Genomic DNA, 25,538 nt, shown 5'->3' with positions numbered 1-25,538 from the left:
CAGATCTACACACGCCCACCCGGCTACCTGTATCTGTTCCAGTCTATCTTATTTAGATACAACACACATGGGTTTCTTCACTGTTATTACTACAGTCCATATTTCCCTGTTGGCGAAAAACAATCTGAGGATGGAGCCGGAGCCCATGCGCAATACGATCCAAAGGAGGAGTCAACGACCTTGTGACTTCCAAAAGACTTTCCAAGAGGAAAAACAAACTGCAAACATCCGGGCCCAACACCAGATGGTGATCTATGCAAAAGTGTGTAGATCTGCAGCTCTACATGCCAAGAACAGATGCATACTGGTAAGTAGCATATTCCTTCTCAGAATGAGATGCTTTAGTTAAATACTTTCAATAGGCAATAGACTTTTGAACGCAATAGGTACAGTTGTTGCAATAGGCAACACAATTCAAACACAATTATAACATTGAGCTCAATGGGAATTTCTAAGTAAATGCAATTAATTACTTTTTGGATTACTTTTCTAACCACGGGACTGGGACATTTCCTGGAAACAGGTAAGTAAGTACGTTGTGGTTACAGGTATGATTTTTAAGGAATACTATTGTATTTTTAAAAGTTGACACTTGGAAACTTTTTCACATAGAATCACCAATGTTATCCTATGGGAGGAAATACACTTAGCGGGTAAGTAGGGTTATCGTTACTTTTTCTTACTCCGTGCTGGATCCTGGATTCAGCACTGGTGCATCTCCTGTAAACAGTTGAAAGAAATCGTTTTTGTTACACAGGCGATTTTTAAGGAATGTTTGTTTGTTTCAAAAATCGACAGAAGAATTTCTGCTGAAAACCAGGCAATGTTATCCTATGCAGGAAAATCAAGTTAGCAGTAAGTACAGTTGTAATTACTTTTCAGGGTCAGTGCTGGGCACCAAGACCCAGCACTGGAATCTCTCCTGAAAACAGGTGAGTAATTTTGTTTTCGTCGATCGGCTGATTTTTTGTGAATATTTTAAAGTTTCAAAACTCAACACTTAGAAGAATTTCCAAGTGAAACCAGTCCATGTTACCCTACGGAGGAAAAGTGAGTTAACGGCTTTTGGGTAAGTACTTGACTGGCAGAGTTAAGGTTCTGGGCATAGACTCAGGGGTCTCCCAGGGTCAGGTAGGTACAGTTGTTACACCCTCAGCTGCCCAGGGGCAGCCGGGTGCAGAGAGAGTTAGGCCCAATGTTAGCCTATGGTGGGCAGGGGGCCTTTGGTTGGTGGCTGCTAGCAGGCAGGCCAAGCGGCTGTGGGAGCTGGGCTCCTAGTCACTTGGTCAGGGCAAGTGGGGAAGAAAAATAGGACAGAGGTTGCACTCCCAGGGGCACTCGGGCGGCTGGGTGCAGGGTGCTTTAGAGCCATCGGGCGCTCAATGGAGAAGCTACAAGACGAACAAAGGCTGCAAGCTCGGGGACGAAGATTCTTCAGGTGTGACCACCACTTCGAGAGGTAAGTTGGGAAGCTGTAGGTTAGGTAGGCACCCAGGAGCTGGACACAGGGGGCCGCAGGGCGCCAGGTGCAGGAGTGTCTTTTCGCGTCGGGAAATCTTACCCTCAGCTGGTCGTGGTTGGAGGGGTCCCTGGTTCTGAGGCTGCAGGTGTCGTCAGGAGTGTCGAGGTGGGTCCTTGGGTGCTGGATTTGGGGTCTCGGTCGCCGGGGGACGTCCTCGTGGTCTTTGTACACTCCGGCACAGGCCAGGCTTGGCGGGTGCAGAGTGTGCAGGAGTCGCGGTTCCTGGCTGGCACCAGGGGCTTGTTACTTGCTTTGAGCAGAACCAGTGCTCGTGGAAGTCCCAGTCTTTTAGAGTCACAAGGCAGTCAGGTCCTCCGGGGTTTTTGAGGTTGCTGACCACTGGAGACGCCGGGGTTTAGCAGGAGCAGGTTCGGGGGTCGACAGGCCTGTAGGGCTGGGGCCAAGTCAGTTGGTGTCTTCCTCTTGTTAGCAGCTGCACGGCAGGTCTTCTTTCTTCTTCTTCTTGCTTGTTTCGGAATCTGAATCTGAGGAAGGAAGGTTCAGGGTGCCCCTAAATACTAAATTTAGGGGCGTTACAGGTAGGTAAAGGGCAGGGACCAATGGGTCCCTTCCCTGGGGTGGGTACACCCCCTATCCTGCCACTCTCCTGTGGGAGGGGGGGCAGTAGCCTAGTCCTGATTGGGTAGGGCTCCCCATCTTCAAGATGGCAAGAGCACGGAGATGTGCTTCACCTCGCCTCCCCCACCTGAGGGGTGGGGTTGGCAGAGGCTGGCACTCCCCCTTTCCTCCCTTGGGGTTTCCCGACAGTCTTCCCGCCATAGTGGGTGTCAGATCCGGTGGGGGCCAGTTGCTGAGTACAGCAAGTGGCCTGGAGAAGCTCACAAAGGCGGCATGCCTTTGAAGCTTCCCCTGCCCATCCTGGGGGAGGAGACCTAGCACCTCGCCCAGGACGTGCATTGTTGCAGGCCAAGGAGAGCGGATGGCTCTCTACCCAGGGGTCCAGCAACATGTCTGCTGTGTGGCAGCCTCTCAGACAGAATGTAGATTGTAGGTTAGGATCTGAAAGAAACACGTTAGTTAGATTCCTCACCTTAGAATATCCCCAGGCGTCAGACTGGATCCGGAAGATTTTTTCGTCAGCAATACCCCTTGCGCGTCGCTAGGCGTCGTCTGCGGCTCCGCGTCCATGGAATCGGATGACGGGGGCGAATGGGAGGAGTCCGAGGAGCCTATGGCCGTTCAGGCTCAGCTGTCACAGGACTGGGCAGATGAACTGGGGGAGGCCAGTGGTCTGGATACCTCACCAGACACTGGATTCATCTCTCCTCCGACTGTGGCATCGGAGGAGGGTGCTGCTTTCTCTGTGGTGCTGCGCAAGGCGGCCGCAGCCCCTGGGCTCGAGCTGCCTGCCGTGGCTGTGAGGACTAACGTCCTCACCGAGGTGCTTCAGTCTGCAGCAAGCTCCACTGAGCCTCTGCTGCAATTCAATGAGGCCCTCATTGACGTTCTGCAGGGCACCTGGTCCAAGCCCTCCACAGTTTCTCCTGTGGACAGGAACGTCGCCAGGCGCCACCGCCCTGCTCCGGGCGACCCCAGTTTTCTGTCCCAACACCCCACCCCCGAGAGCCTGGTTATCCAGGCTTCTACCTCCCAATCCTCCTTCCCGACCGCCCCGCCGGACTGGGATTCCAAGAGACTGGAACAGTTTGGCAAAAAGCTGTTCTCCTCCCTTTGGGTCTGCGGTCTTTAAACACCGCTTGTCTTTTGGACCGTTATTCCCACTCTCTGTGGGATACGGTGGAGGACGTGCTGCCCCTATGCTCGGAGGAGGCCCGAACACAACTTACCCAGGCTCTGGCCGATGGGAGGGATGCAGCATGACATGCAATTCGATGTGGGCTTGACACGACAGTCTCGCTGGGTAGGGCGATTTCTACCACGGTGGCGCTTAGACGTCACGCCTGGCTGCGGTCCACGTCTTTTTCGGGGGATGCCCAGAGCACTCTCATGGACATGCCCTTTGATGGCACTCGCCTTTTTGGTGAGAAAGCGGACAGTGCGCTGAATCGCTTTAAGGACTCCCGGGCTACGGCCAAGTCCTTGGGCCTCTCGGGCCCCGCGATCGCAAACTTCCGCTTTTCGCCCCTTTCGTGGCCAAGGAAGGGGCGCCTCCTCACGTCTGCCTGGCCACCAGCCGCAGACCCAACCTGCGCGCGGTCGCGGACGTGGTTTCCGGCGAGGCGGTTCTGGAGGCCGACGCGGTCAGCCCACATCCACCCCGGCAGCATCCGCCTCCAAGCCTTCCTAGTCCGAGCTTTCCGGCCCATTCCTCGCCAGTGGGCGGCAGAGTTCGCCATCACCTGCTCCACTGGCGTACCATCACTTCGGACAGGTGGGTGCTGCAAATCATCCGAAGGGGCTACTCCCTCCCCTTCGAGACGACCCCTCCAGCCATGCCACCGCAGCACCACCGTATCTCGGAGGATCATTTGAATCTTCTGCGAGAGGAAGTTTCGGCCCTCTTGGCCAAAGAGGCCGTCGAGCGCGTTCCGAGCCCAGAAGTAGGTCGTGGTTGTTATTCCCACTACTTTCTGGTTCCCAAGAAGGGCAAAGGGGGCCTACGCCCTATCTTGGACCTCAGGAAAGTCAATGCCTTCCTCCGGAAGGAACGGTTCAAAATGTTGACTTTGGCTCAGGTTCTAGCTGCTCTAGACCCTGGAGACTGGATGGTAGCGTTGGACTTGAAGGACGCATATTTCCACATCCCCGTCCTGCCGGCCCACCGGCGTTACCTGCGGTTCACGGTGGGCCAGGAGCATTTTCAGTTCACAGTGCTCCCCTTCGGCCTTACCAGTGCCCCTCGGGTGTTCACGAAAGTGATGGCGGTGGTCGCAGCTCATCTGCGCAGATCAGGGGTTCCAGTCTTACCCCTATCTCGACGACTGGTTGTTGAAGGCGGGCTCGCCCCAGGCAGTAGTCTCCCACCTCCAGACTACGGCAGATCTCCTGCATTTGCTGGGGTTTTCCATCAACGTGCCGAAGTCACACCTGAGTCCCTCTCAGAAGCTCCTCTTCATCGGAGCGGTTCTCGATTCGGCGCAGTGCCGGGTCTATCCGCCGGAACAGCGGGTCCGGGATATTCAGGCCCTGATTCCCATCTTTCGGCCTCTATCCTGGGTTTCGGTCAGGCTAGTGTTGCGGCTTCTGGGGCTGATGGCCTCCTGCATCCTACTAGTGCATCACACCAGGCGGCGCATGCGGGCTCTGCAGTGGGACCTGAAGTTTCAGTGGGCCCAGCATCACGGCAACCTGTCCGACCATGTCTTGATCTCGGAGGGCACTGCACAGCAGTTGCAGTGGTGGCTCACGGACCGCGATTGGGTCAAGGGCAAGAGCCTCTCCCTTCCCCAACCGGAGCATGTCGTAGTGCTGGATGCGTCCCTCCTGGGATGGGGTGGCCATATGGGAGAGGCGGAGATCAGAGGCCTCTGGTCTCCGGCGGAGTCTCGCCTCCACATCAACCTGTTGGAGTTGAGAGCGATCCGGCTTGCACTGAAAGCCTTCCTTCCCTCTGTCAGGGGAAGTGTCGTGCAGGTGTTCGCGGACAACACCACCGCCATGTGGTATTGCAACAAACGGGGTGGGTTCGTGGACCCTTTGTCAGGAGGCTCTGCGCCTCTGGACGTGGCTGGAACACCAGGGCGTCACCCTAGTGGTTCAACATCTGGCGGGCTCTCTGAACGCCAGAGCAGACGAACTCAGCCGCCGGTGCATGATGGATCACGAATGGCGTCTGAACTCCGAAGTGGCGCAAGGTCTCTTTCAGCAGTGGGGAGAGCCTTGGTTAGATCTATTCGCCACCGAAGAGAACGCGCAATGTCAGCAGTTCTGTGCGTTGGAATTTCCAAGGCGGCACTCGCTCGGCGACGCTTTTCGTCACGAGTGGAGTTGCGGTCTGTTGTACACCTTTCCGCCTATACCACTTCTGCCCAGAGTGCTGAAGAAGATCAGGCACGACCGGGCCCAAGTCATCTTGGTGGCTCCGGATTGGGCACGAAGGTACTGGTATCCCGAGCTACTCAGTATGTTGACCGATCCTCCGATACGTCTGCCCCTTCGTGAGGATCTTCTGTCGCAGCAGCAGGGGACGGTCCTCCACCCGAACCTGTCCAGCCTCCACCTCCATGCGTGGAGATTGAGCGGCGGCAGTTGATGCTATTTGACTTGCCTCCTGAAGTCTGTGATATCATTCTGGCAGCCAGGCGTCCCTCCACAAAGACGGTATACGCCTGCCGGTGGAACAAATTTGTGGCATGGTGCACAGCAAAGGCTGTGGATCCCCTTTCCGCCCCTCTTTCTGAGGTTCTCCTTTTTCTTCTTTCTTTGGCCCGGCAGGGCTCTGCCCTGGGCACCTTGAAAGGTTATCTTGCTGCCATCTCTGCCTTCTTGCGGCTTCCTGATCAGCCTTCTCTTTTCAAGTCCCCTGTGGTTCAACGCTTTCTTAAAGGCATTACTCATACGTTCCCTCCTGTTCCATTCGTAATGCCTCAGTGGGACTTGAATCTTGTTCTCACATTTCTGATGTGCGCTCCCTTTGAGCCTCTTCACAATTGTCCTCTTCGTCTTCTGACGCTTAAGACTGCTTTCCTGGTAGCCATCACCTCGGCTAGACGGGTGAGTGAGCTCCAGGCTCCGTCGTCCAAGCCTCCTTTTCTGTTTGTTCATCCGGACAAGGTTGTCCTTCGGCCTCGTCCTTCTTTTCTACCGAAGGTGGTGACTTCTTTCCGCCTCCGCATCCTTCCAAAGAGGAAGAAAGGCTCCACAGTCTGGACCCAAAACGTGCGCTCTCCTTTTATTTGGACCGCACAAAACAGTTCCGGGTGGACGACCAACTTTTCGTTGGATACGTGGGTGCTAAGAAGGGAAGAGCTGTGCACAAACGGACCATCTCCCGGTGGGTTGTTTTGTGCATCAAAATCTGTTACTCCTTGGCGAAAAAGGACCCTCCTGTTGGGCTGCGCGCCCATTCTACTCGGGCTACAGCGGCTACTACTGCTTTGGGACGCGGAGTCCCTTTGCAGGACATCTGTCAGGCGGCTACGTGGGCTTCGCTACACACGTTTGCCAGGCATTATTGCCTAGACAGCCAAGTCCGGAGGGATGGCTTCTTTGGCCGTTCTGTCCTCCAGGACTTTCTGGTGTGATCTTGGTTCGCAGACCCGCCACCGGGGTTGGTATTGCTTGGGTATCTATTCTAAGGTGAGGAATCTAACTAACGTGTTTCTTTCAGATGAACAAGTTACTTACCTTCGGTAACTATGTATCTGTAAGAAACATTAGTTAGTTAGATTCCTCACCAACCCACCCATCCTCCCCGTTCTGCGAACTGACATCTAGGGTTAAGGTTATCCTTTTCAGGCCCCTAGATTTTATTTTTGGCACCAGTGTCGGTCTCTTGCATGGCTCTGCGTTCCTGGCGCGGAAAGCTATGTACAAGAACTGACGTCAGCGCGCGAGGGCGGCGTCTAAGTACTCCGACGTCATCCCGGCGCACGACGCCGACGACAGACGCGGAGCCGCAGACGACGCCTAGCGACGCGCAAGGGGTATTGCTGACGAAAAAATCTTCCGGATCCAGTCTGACGCCTGGGGATATTCTAAGGTGAGGAATCTAACTAACTAATGTTTCTTACAGATACATCGTTACCGAAGGTAAGTAACTTGTTCTTCAGGGGGCAACTCTAAGTTGACCTCTGTCGTGCATCTTACATTAAATCCTACACTGGCATCAGTGTGGGTTTAATGTGCTGAGAAGTTTGATATCAAACTTCCCAGTCTTCAGTGCAGCCATTATGGTGCTGTGGAGTTCGTGATGACGAGCTCCCAGCACCATATACTCTTAATGGCAGCACTGCACTTACAGTGCCCAGGAATGGACCTGGGTACAGTAGGGGTACAGGACTCCTGCAGCTGTATCCATAACACTAGCATAGGGCACCCAGCTAGAGGGGTGACTGAGGTATGCCAGGGCAGTGTGTGTTGTGGGCATGGCACACAGGGATGTGTGCCATGTCGACTCTGTTTTGTTCTCGCTCAGCCTGCAAAGGCAGTGTGTGTGTGTGTGTCAGGGTACAGGGCCTCTTAGGGTGGCACTATAAGTGCTGCAGCCCTTAGAGGCCTTCTCTGGTCACAGTGCCCTGGGTACCTGTGGTACCATTTACCAGGGGCTGACATGTGGCCAGAGATGCCAATTGGGTTTAGGCTTCATGCAGTTTTAGGGAAGGAACACAGGCCCTGGGTACCTGATTGGCAGGAGCCCAGGGCACACTCAGTCAAAGTACATCAGCAATTCAGCAAAAAGTGGGGGCATACCATGCAAGAAAGATGGCACTTTCTCACAGTAGAGAAAGGGTAACTAAAGCCGGTTTTAGATATTTGCAGTTTTTCTAGTTCTCATACAAAACCAACTCCACACTTGAAACTATTTTCACAAGAAAGCAGTAAATGCAGTCCTATGGAAAGAAATGTGGTTATCATTTTCAATGTAAGTACTTGGGAGTTGGTTTCCTGGGGTTAGAACCAGGGTTCCCCCAGGGTCAAGCATGCACTCTCAAAGCACTCTCAGCGGCACTAGAGTGGCTGGGTGCAGAGTGCTGAGGCCCAATATTTCCCAATGGGGTGTAAGGGGCCTCTGGTTGGTGGCTGCTTATGAGCAGGCCACAAGGTTGTGGGAGCAAAGCTCCTGGTGTTAAGCTCAGGGCAAAAGGGGGTTTGAATTAGCACCCAAAGTACACCCGTAGGGGCGGCTGGGTGAAGGGTGCTGTTATGGTGTTGGATGCCCTGTTGATTTCAATGGGGATTCTCCGGTTGGAACAAAGACTGCAGGCTCGGGGACGAAGATCTTCTGGAGTTGACCACTGGTGGAGAGATAAGTTGGGATGCTGGGAAACCATCGGTTGGGCCACCCAAGACCATGGGACGTTTGGTGCAGGGGTGTCTTTAGGCGTCTGGTTTTTCTTACCAGCTCTGGTCACGGTTGGAGGGATACTCTAGAAAGGGGCTGCAGGCTTCACTTGGAGATTCAAGGCAGGTCAAAGATCACCAGATCTTGGTCCAGGATCACAGGGGAGATCTCCTCCTGGTGTTGGACCAGTCAAACTCAGGACGTGGGCTTCTGGTGCAGAGTGGTGCACACTCGCGGTTTTTGCTGGGGCCAGAGTCTCTGGGTGAACAAATCTGGTGCTCACAGGAGACAGTCTTGGATTTGGAAGGCAGGGCAGGTCCTTCGGGTTCTTGAGGCTGCTGACTGCAGGACACACCGGGACTTCGTTGTAGCAGGTTTGAGGTGGGGACTGGCCGGTAGGGCTGGGACCATGTCAGTGGGCGTACTGCTCTTCTTAGTTCAGCACGGCTTCTTTAGCCCTTCTTCTCTTCTTCTGGTCAGTTCTTGTCTGAGGAGGCAAGGTTCGAAGTTGCCCCTAGATACTAGATTTAAGGGCATTAGAGGAAAGTAAAGGTTGGGACCAAAGTGTCCCTTCCTTTGGGTGGGTACACTCCCTATTATGCAACCCTCCAGTGGGAGGGGGCCATATGCCTCTCTGGTTGGCTGGGTCCCTCCATCTGCAAGATGGCGGGACGAGACTTGTTCTTCACCTCGCCTCCCCCACCTGAGGGGTGGGGTTGGCAACGGTGGGCACACCTCGCTTCTTCACTTGCTTTTCCCACCGATACTCTAGGCCAAAGTGGGTGTCAGAACCGCTGGGAGCGAGTTGCTGGAAGCAGCAAAGGGTTGGGGTAGCTCACCAAGGCGGCAAGCCTTTGAAGCTTCCCCTTCATGGACCCTGCCAATCCTGGGGGAGGAGGCTTGGCACCTCTTCCCAGGATGTGCATTGTTTCAGACCCCCGAGAGCAGCAAGCTCTCGACCCAGGGGTCCAGAAACATATCTGGTGGTGGCAGCTGGCGAGCAGCCACTCAGTTAGGTTGTTTTTTCAGGGGGCATCTTGTTGCAGGGATTCTGCACATACACAGAACTATGCGCAGGAAACCAGGACCTCGGTGTGTAGTGGTGTACCAAAAACCCACCTCAGTGCCCAGAACCGCAATCCGACTAGCTATAGTGTCTCATTCGTTTTCAGTACTACAGCAAAGCTACCAATGATTAGACTTCTTAGAACATGTCACTCCGACCCTCTCCGGAATTGTGGGAAGAGAAACACTCTTTCGTTCAAACACTCCTAATTGTCCACAACGTGAGTAAACAGAGACTCTGTATAGTTTAAAATGTTTATTTTAACTAACATGCTCTATAATGCAGTACACAAGCCAATACTAGCGGCAAAATGCATAAGAAAAATATAATCAGCATTGTTACAATTCCATAAAGCACAAAAGGGGAAACCGTATTATGACAGTGGAAACAGTACTAAAGCGCCTTACCACCCTCCCCTTGCTATGAGCTAGTTTATTATAATTATATAAGACCTCTAGGCTTTGTCAGGGGGACCCCATACCTCCAAGTTTAGATGCAAGGATTTATATCTCAGGACAAGCAAAGCTCTTCTTCTTTGGAATGATTTTCACCAAGTGCTTCTTCATGCATGTAATGCCATATTAAAAGCACCTGAGTTTCAGTAGTGCAGCTGCGTTCCATGTTATGTCTATGGGCGTGGGACTGACCAAAGTGAATCAACAGCATACTTTGTTTTTCGACCTCAAACGCTGTGCAGACGAGGAGCACAGTGTACAGTTAGATGTGTGAAAGGCAGACAGTTCTCATGTGAAAAAAAAGCGCAAGCAGAGTGTTTACGAGAACAGAGCCATGTAGTAACACGTGCAAAAGGCAGAAAATGGCGGTCAAGCATATACTAACTTATGCTAACTTTAGCAATGTCCGCTGTTAACCCCATGTCCTCACTACAATCTGTAAGCTGCCCTCTGAGTGCATTTTTCATTAAATCCCTCACTGGCATCAGTGTGGGTTTAATGTGCTGAGAAGTTTGATACCAAACTACCCAGTTTTCAGTAAAGCCAGTATGGTGCTGTGGAGTTCGTAATGACAAACTCCCAGCACCATATACTCTTAATGGCATTACTACACTTACAATGTCTAAGAATTGACTTAGACACTGTAGGGCACAGGGCTCTTGCACCTGTACCCTCACCACTGGTATGGTGCATTCAGCTAGAGGGGGTGGTTGACCTATGCCAGGGCAGTGGTTTGTTGGCATGGCACACAGGGATGTGTGCCATATCGACTCTTCACTTTGTTCTGCACCAAAACACGAGAGAGAGACAGAGAGACAGACAGACAGACCTCTAAGGGTGGGACTATAATTTCTGCAGCCCTTAGAGGCCTTCCCTGGCCACAGTGTCCTTGGTACCTGTGGTATCATTTACAAGGGACTGATATTTGGCCAAAGAGTGTTAATTGTTTTTTGTCTCAATGCAGTTTATGGAAAGAACATAGGCCTGGGTACATGTTTGGTAGGAGCCCAGAGCACACTCAAAGTACATCAGAAGTTTGGCAAAAAATGGGGACAACCATGCAAAAAGAGGGCACTTTCTTACAATGACCAACTCGTTATAGGGTACGTGGGCACAAAGAGAGGTCGTGCTGTCCAGAAGAGGACTATATCCTGATGAGATATCCTCTGCATAAAAATTTGTTACGCCTTAGCGAAGAAGGAGCCTCCTGAAGGGCTTGGGGCCCATTCCACCAGGGTAAAAGGCAACCCCCACGGCTATCCAGCGTGGTGTTCCCATTTTGCACATATGCCAAGCTGCCATGTGGGTATCGTTACACACGTTTGCCAGACACTACTGCCCGGATTTTCTTGTATGATCCGTTCCACAGTCCTTCCTCCGGGACTCGTATTGCTTGGGCATCTGTTTAAAGGTAAGGAATCTGCTGCTAGATGTCTCTATCAGATGGACAAGTTACTTCTCTTCTGTAACGCCTCATCTGGTAGAGACATGATCAAGCCGCAGAAGCCCAGGTAGGGCAGCATCCTCCGGGGGGCGGTATATAAAGCATAAAGGCGCGTCGCATATGCTTTATAATATTCTGCGGGTAGCCCATCGGTTTTCCCCGGTGCCAGTGCGGTTATGAGTCCTCTAATCTCATCTTGTTCGGTGCGCCTAGTGTTGCGCACTGGTCCTGTGTTATGGCAGGCAGGTGTATGGAATTTAGAAACATGCTTGTGCATACCTGATTGTGTGAGATAGTTTCGTATAGGGCGGTGTAATGGCTTGTCATTTCTGCATGTATTTTGTGCTGCGTGAACACAGTGGGCCCTGTTGCAGTGCATATAGCATGTATGGAGTGTCTTGATTGTTCCTGGCGTAGCAGCCATGCTATCAGTCTTCCAGGTCTGTCGGAGGCTGCATGCGTGCATGCTAAATGTGCTGCGTAAATTAAACACCTCAACGGTTCCAGTAATTCCATGTGCTCGCTGCACATCTTGCTTAGGCCCTGTGGATCTCCTACGCTTGGTGCCGCCTGGGAATCACGTGATAACAACCCTCGTTCTAGCCTCCCTATGTCAACAGTCAGCTGTTTGTGTATATTCCATGTAAGGCCCAAACTGTGCCCCCTGATGACTACTTTGAACGCTTCCCACTCAAGAGATGTGTTGTGAGCAGTGTTCGCATTAATGCCAAAGTACTCCGCCGTGGCTGCCCCAAGGGAAGCCCGGAATGCCAGATCTTCCAGTGCCACTGGTTGAATGCGCCAGGTGGGAACCGGTGGTGGACTGATATCCCAGTTAAGCTGTATCTGTTGTGGGTTGTGATCAAAGTGTGTGCGACCCAGATAATCTGTTTGCTTGATGAGGGGCAGTAGTGAGGGTGAGCTCATAGAGAGATCGTGTGCGTCAGAGTAGAAATAGTATATGCAAGCGTCTGGATTGCGATCACGCCATACATCCAGCAATAACCAGTGTGTGAGCCAGGCGTTGAGTGTGCGGGCATTTGAGGACGCAACCGTGTGCTCCAGGGGAGGTAATTAGAGGTCCAGAGCGGTGTCCAATACTTAGTTGAAGTCCCGTCTCAGCATTCAGGAAATCCCACTCCAGGGGGCGAGTGTGTGTGTGTGAAATGACTGAGAAATGTTGCCTGTTCAATGTTTGGGGCATGTATGGATCCTATCAGGAGGATTTGGCCGTTTAACCGACTTTTAACAAAAACGTATCTGCCATCCGGGTCCATCTTTACCTCCTCAGCTGTGAAGGGTGTACCCTGGACCCATATCAACGACCCCCTTGTCTGTGTGGAGAAGTCAGTGCTAAATACTTTACCTCATCAGCGTTGGCGAAGTAGAGTGGCTTCCAGTTGTGTTATGTGCATTTCCTGCAGTAATGCTATGTTGATTGTCCTGCGTTGTAGGTATGTGTATATGGAGTACTGCCTGGCTGGAGTGTGGAGACCTCTCACATTCCAAGTGATGACGTTAATTTGTGCCATATGAAATGTTTGGAATTGCGTGGGACATTCGTGAGCTGTAGGCAACCTGATCGCTGTGTGTTGGTAATGGTCATTTGAATGCGTGGGTTTGGATAGTGCTCACAGTACCGGTGGAGGTGCAAAGAAAAGAGGGGTATAGCACTAAAACATGTGTAACTGTAGAAGAACAGACCCGAAACAAGGCCCGTCCAAACTATGGCTTGGTAACATGATGCTTTAGAATATAACCCGTGTCGGGGTCGCGTGTGCATTAATGGTGTTCCTTGTGTGCCCTTACAATATAAAATCAGAAGAGTCCTATACAGCTAGAGGATTATCAGCCCGTCCCTCAGGCCTCACGCCAAGTGATGACCCCACACCCCTGTGTCCCAGCGAGCGGGTGGCTTGGCATTTTAGTGTCCGCTGGCTGGGCCTGGGTATTTGGGCCCAGCTAGGATAAAGGTACGTGGAGGTCCGTAGGTGTCCTTGCAGGCCGCCGACAATCTGCAAGTAGCTACATTATATCGTCTGAGGTTGGTGAGTCCAGTCCTTTTCATTCACAGACTTTGATGATCCTGTTTCCTGATCTGAGCTGTGCATCCGGTCTCTAATTGCAGCTGCCACTTGTAATGCCTCTTGCCGTTCCACAATGATTTGTTCCAGGTCAGGGACCACATTTGATGGGGCTGCCTGAGCCGCATCCTTAGGTTTGCTGCGTCTACGGTTGCCTCTATCTCGACACAGCTTCACCTGGGCATCAGCTGCAGTGCGCCCAGCCTCAAGCCTCTGTTGGGAAGTTAAAGAAGTGAGTGGCATCTTTTGCTATCACTCTTAAGTCAGGCTGGGAACAGCAGAGACTAGTGTATCTCAAAGGTCTCAGAGCTGTCGCTTCACCGACTGAAAGGACCCCCTGCGTCTTTGCACCTGTGCTGTGTAATCAGGAAACATGACACGCATTCTGCACAGTTATTTCTGGTGAGTTACATATTTCTTTCAAAATTACATCCCTGTCCCTGAAATTCAATAGTCCAATCAAGAATGGCCTGGGACTCGCGCCAGGAGGCGGTTTGCGGGACGGCACCTTGTGTGCCCGCTTCACTATAAATTGAGGGGGCAGTGTATTTTCTGGCATCAGCTCTTTCAACTAGTTTTCTGCATATATGATACCGGATCTCGGCCTTTTGTATCCTCGGGTAGACCCACCCCGTGTATATTTTTGGGCCATGACGGCCTTTGACGTCTTCTAGTCTTTCTTCCAGAACATGTACTCTGTCTAGGAGGCTGTGTAATGTGGCTGTGTATAAGTTAGTAAATGTTCCAAGTAACGTGAGCGCAGCGTCATTGGTTTGCACCTTGTCTACTAGCTTGCGGTGATCTGCATGCAACAATGTGAAGTCCGTGGCGACCTAATCAATTTTGACTTCCAACGAAGTGCAGGTTTGTACCAAGTTTTTCTACTGCACTCAATACTGTATTTTCGTGGCTAGTGCAAGGTGCAGGGTGTCAGTGCTTGAAACTGCCTACGCTGGGAGTGCTCTGTTTGGTTCCGAGCGAGACGCTACTTTCGGAGTATTGGACTGTATGTGACCTATTGCCAGTTGCTGAGCCGTGGGCATGCGGCCGGTGGGTCCCAGGGTGTGAATGTAGATGGGGCACAGCTATAAGTGGTTTGTCTGCAAACACTGTGTGCCTGCCTCCCGTGTTTTCTTCTTCTCAGCCCCAGAGGAAACGAGCCCAGCTTGCGTGCGCGTCCCATGAAGCACCAGAAGAGTGTGTAACGGCTTTTGAGGGCACCACTCTTCCCTCCCACTCGGTTCAACAGCTGTTGTAGTGGGGTGTGCGAACATGATTCACGATCCTCCTCGCGGCGTAGTTGATCTATTTACTTCCTTGGGCTTTCACTGTTTCTGCTCCATGGAGCAGTGTAGGGATTTCTGTGTGGCACCGTAGTTGACCTTGAGTCAGTGTTAGCCCTCCTAGCACCTTTGCCGCCCAGACTATTCCAACGGGTCAAGTGGCAGTGAAGCACTGGTATATTGCGCTGAGCAGATCCTTCACGATAAGTGTGTAGTTGACGAAGTGTTGATGAAGCAAAACTGTCAGCGATAGCCGAGACCACCTCTGATGCCCATGTCGAATCAGTCGCATCACCAATGTGACAGGCTGCCAGGGAGAAGAGGAAGGGGAGTGGTGCCCCCAGCGTCCACACTTGTCTCGGGCCTGGGTCTAAGCCAACCCCCAGGCCTTTTCTGTACGCTCTCACGACTCCCCCGCTCGTCACATCCAATGTTTGCTGCCTTCCGGTATGACTCAGCGATGTTCTTGGCATTCGCCCTGTCCGTTGCTCCTCGCTGCTGATGAAGCGGCAGTGTCTCGATTCTGCTCTCAAAAGGGGACGAAGGCCCATGGTCTGCTCCGCTCTCTAGGTCTTCCGGTGTAGTGCCCAACACAAGCTGAGCTGAGCCCAGCACTGCCGGGCAGCTTGATCTTCGGAGCAGCAGTGCTTCACAGCCGATCTGAGCCGCAACTGTCTTAATTGCTTCTCCGGCCGTCTCCACCCTGCGGATGCCGAGAGGTAAGCGCTGACAGGGGACTGGGTAGGCAGTTCAGGAACAGTTCAAGTTTGGCTTCTTGAGCCGCCTCTCACATCGCACGGCCAACGGTGCTCTTTCGCTGTGCGCCTGATCACGATTTCTTTGATCAACTATTCCAGTCATCGCCTGTTGCATCAGTATGTGGAATCCAGACGGTTTATTGCTTGTTTATGATGGCTCTCTGTTGCAAGATAAAACTCAGGATAATAAGGGCAGGTCGCGGAGCGCCTCTAAGGTGTGTCCACCATCTTGGCTGCCTAGCCGCGCCCCCCACACTGATTACCTTGTTGACAGCAAAGGCGGTCTTTATCAGCAGAGGCATAAAGACCATGTTCTCTGCGAATGGCAAATGCACACTGCGATCTTCCTCCGGGTCTCAGCTTTATCAGCTTCAGATGATATGTAGCATCTGCAAAGTGTGATGGCAGTAGGTAAGACCGTCTCTTGCAGAACCTCTCCTGACAAGTAGCAGACCTTGTATACTAAAACTGATCAGAAGTGGGAATTTCTGACATAAGTTTAGGAATGTATAACATAGTTCTAGGCATGTGAGCTGTAGATCACATGCTTTGCATACTCATGCCATCTAGTGTTGGGTCCAGATGTTTGCAGTTTGTTTCTCTTTGAAGAAGTCTTTCCAGTCACAAGGTAGGTGACTCCTCCTTTCGGTGATAGTACGCATGGGCATCGACTCCATTGTTAGATTGGTTTTTTCCACCATCGGGTTCGGACATGAATTGCTGCGCTCCGGTTCGACACGTTTCTTTGGTTTCCCTCGGTGAGGAACACACTCACCCTCGACAGTATTGTTTTCGATCGCGTAATCCCATTCTCCGCGTATTGTATTTACTTAAGCAACCCTCTTTCGATCGGGTAGCTCATGGAAGGCTGGCCGGCCTACCAGCGTCCGTCCACTTCGCAGCCGATGGAACGGACTCCATTTAAATTCTGTCCTCTGTTCAACGTGAAGTACCCGCGTACTGACTCACACGAAGACCCCTGGGCAGATTATAATACCAATTCCCCCACATGGAATGATCCTGACCTGTCTCCTATGAAGCCCTTTCCACCGGACGACAGTGTAGGTTGCCATCTGTTTCATAGCTGAATCACTGCAAATACAAACAATATCACTCTTTTTGCAGCAGCATTCCAAGTGACACTGCATTCCATGTTTTCCAAGTGTCTGGTGTCATGTTTTAACCAGTATCCCTGATGCTTTGTGACTGCACTCTTTCACATATACCTGCCTTTATACCTTGCATTGAATGTTTAAAGCCTGGGGTGTTTGGCAATTCACCTACTATCAATCCTGACTCACTAGAAAAGGGGGCTGATGTATCAAGGGTTTTTACCCATTCTCTGTGGGTAAATGTGATGGGACATATTGGGAAAGATTCTTATGAAACCTACATGTTCGAGGCATATGAGCTGCAGATTACACACTTTTGCATAGATCGCCATCTGGTGTTGGGCCCGGATGTTTGCAGTTTTTTTTTCCTCTTGGAAAGTCTTTTGGAAGTCACGAGGTCGGTGACTCCTCCTTTGGATCGTATTGCGCATGGGCTTCGGCTCCATCCTCAGATTGTTTTTTTTCCGCCATCTGGCTCGGATGTAATCTTCGCGCTCCGGTTCCGAACATTTTCCAGTTCGACGATCGAATCGGAATCCTCACCTCACATCGCGGTATTGTTTCGATCGCGATCTCCTCAATCAACGCACCTTCTCATCGACAAATCTTCGGTTCCAGTCGTCGACGGCGGCCTTCGGGCCTACCCAAGCTCCGGTCCCGGCTGATGGAAAGAACTCCATTCAAGAAGTGCCCTCGATGTGGGTCCAAATTCCCCCACACCGATCTTCATGAGGTGTGCAACCTCTGCCTCTCCCCTGAACACGAGGCTCGAGACTGTCCGGCCTGTAAGGCTTTCAGATCGAAAAAGACTATTCGGGACCGAAGAGCCAGACGAAACATGGCACACTCCTCGACCTCCATTCCAGTCGATATCTTCGGAGACGACATTGAAGATCCGGGACAGCAGCGCACCGAAGAGGACCTCGTCAGTACTTTCGAGGCCAACGACTCCGATGTGGAGGACATCACTCCGGCGCAGAGGATCGTGAGTAATATAACCCCCCCCCCCCCCCCCCCCACACACACACACCTGCGCCAACACCAAAAAAGGCTTCGGTCACGCCTTTGCCTCCGGGCCTAGGCAAGACCAGAGACACTGCTTCACACACCCCACCTTCGGGCCCGGTAAAGAAGCCAAATAAGCCTTCCGGCGGCTCGGGCTCGAGCCAGCCTGCCAGCGGTGCCGAGAAACACACTTCGGCACCGAAAAAGAAACCGGCCTCTACCTCGACACCGAGCTCCGCACCGAAGCCCTCAGGGTCGAACCCCAGCGCTTCCGTACCGACGCCATCTTCGGTACCGACCAAACCCCATAAGGCCCTCGGCACCGACACTTCCAAGCCGAAGCCCACCTCGGCGCCGACCAAGAAATCGGAGGGTCCCAAGCCCAGTGCTAAGCAAACTGGCACGGACAAGCCTAAAAAGTCATCTGCCCCGAAGACTTCGGCGCCGACGGACCAAACACTGTCACAGGAACTATTTACACCGGATCCCTTACAAAAAACTCTCACCAGGGATCCAAAAACTGGACATTTGGCACGCTCTTCCAAAAAGAGACATTTGGACAAACCGGCTCTGCCTCCACCTCCACCTCCAAAGAGGAAGGACTCTGCTACCTCCCCTTTCAGAATACCTTCCACACCACCTCCACCCTCTCCACCTCCGCCTTCTCCACCCCCACCTCATCGCTCTCCGCCCCCGTCTCCAGACGATGATGATCAAGGGGACTCATATCACGACACAGGGGATGTGCCCCAAGACCCCACCCCTAAAGGATCTCTAGACCCATGGGACGACTACAATAACCCAGATATTCCTGACGTCCCACAAGATGACCTTTACCCTTCCAGGCCATCTCCACCGAAAGACTCATTAGGTTTCCACCACCTACTTCAAAGGGCGGCACACTATCACGGGGTAGAGTTGCACACTGACCCAGTGGAGGAGGATTTCCTCCTCGACACATTTGATACCACACATAGGTCTACCTCCATACTACCTATGCTTAAGGGGGTGGTAAAACATGCGCCAGAGGTTTTTAAGGACCTAGTCAGGGCCAGGGTCATTAACCCACGCATAAAGAAAAAATACAAAGCTGCCCCCACAGATCCTGCCTATATCAAAGGGCCAGCGCCACTAGATTCCCTAGTGGTTTCCACTGCACGAAAAAGATCAAATTCCCAGGCGTCAGTCGAACCACCACCACCTGACAAAGAGTCAAAGCTACTGGACGCATCAGGAAAGCGCACTGCGTCACAGGCAGCCAATATATGGCGTATCGCCAACACCCAAGCGCTATTGGCCAGATACGATAGGGCACATTATGATGAATTAGAAACCATAATGCACCACCTCCCTGAAAGATATAAAACTAGGGCCAATGAATTAATTCAAGAGGGTAAGACAATAACTAGCACCTCTATACGCTGTGCCTTAGATGCAGCAGACACAGCCTCCAGGGCCAATCATACTAGCGTCCTCCTCCGTCGCCATGCTTGGCTAAGAATATCGGGTTTTAAACCAGAGGTACAAGCCTCCATCTTGAATCATCCCTTTGACCAAGAACACCTATTCGGCCCAAAGGTAGATGAGGCCTTCGAAAAAATGAAGGAGGACACTGATACGGCGAAGTCCATGGGAGCCCTGCAGTCACACCCTCCTAGGTGCTCTTTTCGCCGCTTTTCCTTTCGGAGTACATCTAGAGGCTACTCCTCAGATAACGCGTCCACTTCCTACAAATCCCCCACTGAGTCCACCTTCACAAGGGGTTATCAAAGAGGCGGCTATAGGGGCAATAATAATAAAGGCAGAGGCAAAACAAATACCGCCCGCTCTGCCACACTGCCTACCCAATGACTTCCCCCCGCTCCCTCCAGACCATCCCACTCCGGTCGGGGGCAGACTTCAAAATTTCCTTCATGTCTGGGAGACCATCACCTCAGACAAGTGGGTGACACAAATTATTCGGTCAGGATACTGCCTGGAATTAACATCTACCCTCCCCCCCAAAAGACGCATACTTCCACATTCCAGTACACCATGCTTACAGAAAGTACCTCAGATTTGTAGTGGACGGGCAACACTACCAGTTCAAGGTGCTCCCATTCGGAGTCACAACAGCACCACGGGTAATCACCAAGTGCCTAGCGGTAGTGGCGGCACACCTCAGAAGACCGCACATTCACGTCTTCCCATACTTGGACGACTGGCTGATAAAAGCCACGTCCTACAACCAATGTGTACACCACACCGCCACTACAATCCAACTACTTCACCAACTAGGCTTCACAGTGAACCACCAAAAGTCCCAGCTAACACCATCCCACATAAAACAATACCTCGGTGCCACCATAGACACCTCAAAAGCAATAGCCTACCCCAATCCGGCCAGGATTGCAAGCATTCAGGTTTTGCGACAAAGATTCATACTTCAACACTCCCTTCCAGCAAGAGTGTTTATGCAACTGATAGGGATGATGGCCTCTTGCATTTTCATAGTGCCCCACGCAAGACTCCAGATGCGTCCACTCCAAGAGTGCTTAGCGCGCCAGTGGAACCAGGCCCAGGGGCAACTGACAGATCTGGTGTTGGTAGACGGTCGTACCCATCGCGCTCTGCAGTGGTGGAACACCACAAACCTTTCCAAAGGTCGACCGTTCCTGGACCCGGTTCCACAAATAATACTAACAGACGCACCGCTCTCCGGCTGGGGAGCTCATCTATTACACCTCACAGTGCAGGGCACATGGAGGCCGCAACAAAAGTTACTCCATATCAACCATCTGGAGTTACTAGCAATCTTTCTAGCCCTAAAATCTTTTCACACACAGATTTCAGGCAAGGCAGTCCTCATTCGCACAGACAACATGACGGCCATGTATTACATTCAAAAACAAGGCGGCACACACTCTCCACATCTCTCTCAATTAGCACAGAGCATATGGAGATGGGCAATTCCACACAAAATCTTTCTCCTAGCCCAACATATCCCAGGAGTCCAAAACACCATGGCAGATCTGCTCAGCAGACAGACGCAACAGATCCACGAGTGGGAACTTCACCCGCAGGTTCTTCACCCGTTCTTCCAAACGTGGGGGCATCCACAAATAGACCTATTCGCCACCCACGAAAACAAAAAATGCCCAAGCTTCGCCGCCAGATACCCACACCCATTGTCCAAAGGAAATGCGATATGGATGAACTGGTCAGGCAAATTTGCGTACGCTTTTCCACCTCTCCCACTAATTCCAGTAGTGGTGCGAAAGCTACAACAGCATTCCCTCACGCTGATCCTAGTAGCTCCAACATGGGCCAGACAACTGTGGTACACCACGCTGCTGGAACTCTCGGTAGTACCACACCAAAAGCTGCACCTCTCACGATGCCTCCTAACCCAGAACCATGGAAAGATCAGGCACCTGGACCCAGCTCAGCTCAACCTTGCGATCTGGCTCCTGAAATCCTAGAATTCGGATACCTAAATCTTCCCCCTGACTGTATGAACGTCATCAGAGAAGCTAGACGCCCTACCACTAGAGCCTGCTACGCTGCCAAGTGGAAAAGATTTGTTGTTTATTGCCATAACAACACAATCAATCCTCTAGACGTGTCTGTACAACACATCATATGCTACTTACTCCACCTACAAAAGTGTAATCTAGCATATACCTCCATTCGGCTACACCTCGCAGCAATTGCAGCTTATCTACAAAACAGACCGCACCTATCACTTTTCAGAGTACCTGCCATTAAAGCCTTCATGGAAGGCCTAAAAAGAATAATTCCCCCCAGAGTACCACCCTCACCTGTGTGGAACTTAAATATCATTCTCACAAGGCTAATGGGGCCTCCCTTCGAACCTTTACATAAATGCGAACTGCAATTTCTCACATGGAAAACAACTTTCCTTGTAGCCATCACTTCCCTTAGAAGGGTCAGTGAGATACAAGCACTTACCATACAAGAACCTTTTCTTCAAATGCACCAGAACAAGGTTGTTCTCCGTACCAACCCAAAATTCCTACCTAAAGTCATTTCCCCTTTTCACCTAAACCAATCTGTAGAATTACTGGTATTTTTCTCGCAACCTCAGACTGTTACAGAAAGGGCTCTACACACGCTAGATGTCAAACGAGCCTTACTTCACTATATCCAAAGAACACAACCTTTCAGAAAGACCAAACAACTGTTTGTCTCTTTCTCTCCACCACACAAGGGCAACCCCATCTCAAAATCAGGAATAGCTAGGTGGATTGTAAAATGCATCCAGATTTGCTACCACAAAGCAAAACGAACGCTATCCGTTCCCCCTAAAGCCCATTCTACACGGAAGATAGGGGCTTCTATGGCTTTTCTAGGGAACATCCCATTAGATGATATCTGCAAAGCAGCTACATTGTGAACACCGCACACTTTCACTAAACACTACTGTGTAGATGTGCAAACCAAGCAACAAGCTAGTGTGGGCCAGGCTGTACTAAAAACACTATTTCAAACCACTGCAGCAGATACCGGTGGTCGCCGCTAAGGTTGGGAACTGCTATATGCAAAAGTGTGTAATCTGCAGCTCGTATGCCTCGAACGGAATATGCTACTTACCAGTATGCATCTGTTCTTGGCATGTAGAGCTGCAGATCTACACACGCCCACCCGCCTCCCCGGCTACCTGTATCTGTTCCAGTCTATCTTATTTAGATACAACACGCATGGGTTTCTTCACTGTTACTACTACGCTCCATCTTTCCCTGCTGGCGAAAAACAATCTGAGGATGGAGCCGAAGCCCATGCGCAATACGATCCAAAGGAGGAGTCAACGACCTTGTGACTTCCAAAAGACTTTCCAAGAGGAAAAACAAACTGCAAACATCCGGGCCCAACACCAGATGGCGATCTATGCAAAAGTGTGTAGATCTGCAGCTCTACATGCCAAGAACAGAAAAACGCCACCAACGACAGACAAAGGTTAAGCACATAAATTCCCAAAATGTTGTTTTATCCACAAAATGGTGCATCCACTTCCAGCATCCGTCGTTGATTGATGCTATAAAGGTCCAAGATTCATATCAACAAAAGGAAGGTGCACTCAACATAAGGCTGTTTGCCGTCTGTTTACTTATTTGGAATAAATTGGAAATATGAATGGACATTAATTATGGTTTGATATGACTCTTATGTTGAGTGCTCCTTCCTTTTGTTGATATGCCAAGAACAGATGCATACTGGTAAGTAGCATATTCCTTTTCCTGTCAGTGAAAGACTCAAACGTAGCCAAAAAATCAAATATGATTGAGATTTCCTGATTCTTAACAATTTATCAAATAAATAAACACCTAAAACATGCTTCTAACCCCTGTATCTTTAGACCAAAGACCACAAAACTGAAAAAGGACTAAAAACAATATTTTAGTGACATCCCTAAACATCAAAACTCAAGCAGAATAATGCTGGCCCAGTCTTTCTTACTGCTACCTTATATAACAAAGTTACTTTGTATTGGCCCATTCAGGAAGAAATACAAATGACTTTCACTCTCCATTTCCTTTCTTTGAATGGCATTTAGTTTGTGGTTGTGCAGGTTTTTTTCAGTGTTTATATGTTTACACTGGTGAGGGTTATTTCCCTTCCGGTGGGGTTTTATCAGTTATTATAGGTTTAAAAATAAAACCGGACAGCCTAACTGTACCCTTTGGGCCACCGGGAGCCAGTGCAACTCAGCCAAAGCCAGGGACGAAGATGACAGACGTAGTCTCATTAATGCCAGTTTTGCTGCTGCCACCTGAATTCTCCGAAGACTATCAAGTAAATATCTCGGAGAGTCCAGTAGCAGAGCTTTACAGTAGTCATGCAGCTCAAGATGACACTCCTGACCACTAAGGCTCTGGCCTGGGCTGGAAGCACTGGCAGCACCTTCCGTAGTTCTCTGATAAGAATATAGCAGCTCCCCACCAGCTTGTTGACATGTGACTCTAGATTCAGCTTGTCATTAAAGCTGACCCCAGATGCAATCAACTAACCTGATGGTACTAATGGTGAACAATAAAATGTCAGTTATCTAATTGTGAGTGATTGCAACTTCTCTCTCTACCTAGAGGATGAAATGATGGCAACAGAGGCCCAGCCACCACCTGCACCCGCACCTGCAGCCGCAGAACTTTCAGAACTGGGGTTGTGTTTAATGAAAGATGAGGTAAGATGGCTGTGCCAGTCACTGGCTGTTCTCCAGTAAAGGATTTCCTGTGAAAATCCGAGCGGAGTAGTGTATCCCTCCGGATCCTAGCACAGGTTCCAGGAACCTTGTTGGGATTAGAAATGTAACCATTGGTATGATAATCCCCAGTGCCTTCTCAAAACAGCCTCCTCCAAAATTTGAGTCTGGCATACCTGGAGTTTCTGACAAATTGTGAGGAATGATGATGCCAGGCATGCCTAACACACTCCATTCCTTGCCACTTGTTTTCGTTTTTCAGCTGATCAGTGACAACATAAACCTTTGCCAGATTTCGAATGTTGAGTTCTTCACACAGTTTGCTCTTCTCTGTAAATTTCCCCAATATCAAATATGATCTAGAAAACACGTACAACATTGAAGACTTCCCTTCCTGGTGCAAGGCGCATCCCTAGACCATTCAGGAGCAGGGACTAAAATGCGGATGAATGCAGGGACTAGAATGCGGCCCTTTATCAAATCAGTGGCTCCAGATGAGTTTACTTGCTTAAGATAGGGTGGATACCTATAACCTTGCTTCTCCTGCTGAAGTCAGTCCACAAGAAAAATATAAAGCACCTTAGGTCTTAGGGTTCCAGAATCCATCCTGCATTAGAATTTGCTGTCTTTTCGTGTGTAAGTCTTAAATATGAGTGCAGGGTACCTGTTTCCTGTTTAGCATTTGAATGTTTTACATAGTAGTGTTCACTGGTTACTTTGATTTGCAGTTTGGCATAGGCTCTTTAAAATTATTTTCCCCATTATTGTTGTAGATACTTATACCTCTGTCTGCATATTTCCTAATGTAAATAATCAGCCTTTTCTGCATGGTCACTGCAGATTTTTCACGCTTTGCTGAACTCTGTATTGTTGCTGACTTTAGAACTCCATACAGTTTAGCACTGCTTACCAGTGGTAAAGTGCCTGTGCTTCCCCTTTAAACATCGTCGAATTGGCATATTTCTTATTGGTATATTTAACTTGCATAGAAGTCCCCAGTATATGTTACAAAGTGTACCCAGGGCTGGAATTTGAATGCCACTAGTGGACTGCTGCACCTATTGTCCCATCCACTACTGGTAGAGAAAACATGGCTTCTGACCTGCCAATGTAGCCTTACTGTAGCAGTGTAAAACCTGCAATTCGAACTGCCCAAATAAACCTTTCTGACAGGGCAAAACCTCTCTTCTAAATATTAATGTCACCCCTGTGTAGGCCATGTAACTCATATCCACCACTCACATTACTTTCATATTTCACTATACTAATTCAACTTAAATCTTTTATGGGGTCTGGAATAGCGTGCTACTCTTCAACACCCCATCAGGGGTAACAGCACTATATGAATACAAACCTTTTCCCCTCTTTTATCCCTCCGCTATCCTTCTCAATCCAAATAACTGATTAACCTATCCACCACTTAAATTACTTTCATATTTCACTATACTAATTCAACCCTAATCCTTTTGGGTTCCAGAGTAGTGTGCTACTCGCTGAAAAAGCGCTATGACACCTAGTCAGCAGTAGTAAGCTCTATATAAATACAATTACAATACAATACATGTAGAAATTGAATGTTAACATGTCCTTACAGTGACTACCATACCAAAGCTATTTTCTACTGTGGCAGTTTAGCCATCATATGTGGAAAAAAGAGATTAAAATCCTTATACTGTATCTAAGGA

The 25,538-nt window shown here is 50.3% G+C and overlaps 1 protein-coding gene across 3 annotated transcripts in view; it reads left to right on the top strand.

The window, feature by feature from the left end:
* Positions 1-25,538, top strand: part of LOC146816485 (exportin-5-like) — an 819,517-nt gene that overhangs the window by 649,500 nt on the left and 144,479 nt on the right. For all 3 annotated transcript variants that reach the window (XM_085610334.1, XM_085610332.1, XM_085610333.1), the window contains exon 28: positions 23,738-23,835. In XM_085610334.1, the coding sequence (XP_085466460.1) occupies positions 23,738-23,835 (98 nt within the window). The remainder of the gene's footprint in view (positions 1-23,737; positions 23,836-25,538) is intronic.

The sequence above is a fragment of the Triturus cristatus genome, chromosome 6 (assembly GCF_964204655.1).
Source record: "Triturus cristatus chromosome 6, aTriCri1.1, whole genome shotgun sequence".
Taxonomy (NCBI): domain Eukaryota; kingdom Metazoa; phylum Chordata; class Amphibia; order Caudata; family Salamandridae; genus Triturus; species Triturus cristatus.
The sequence above is the reverse complement of the archived record's forward strand: the minus strand, read 5'-3'. Positions and strand labels throughout refer to the sequence as shown.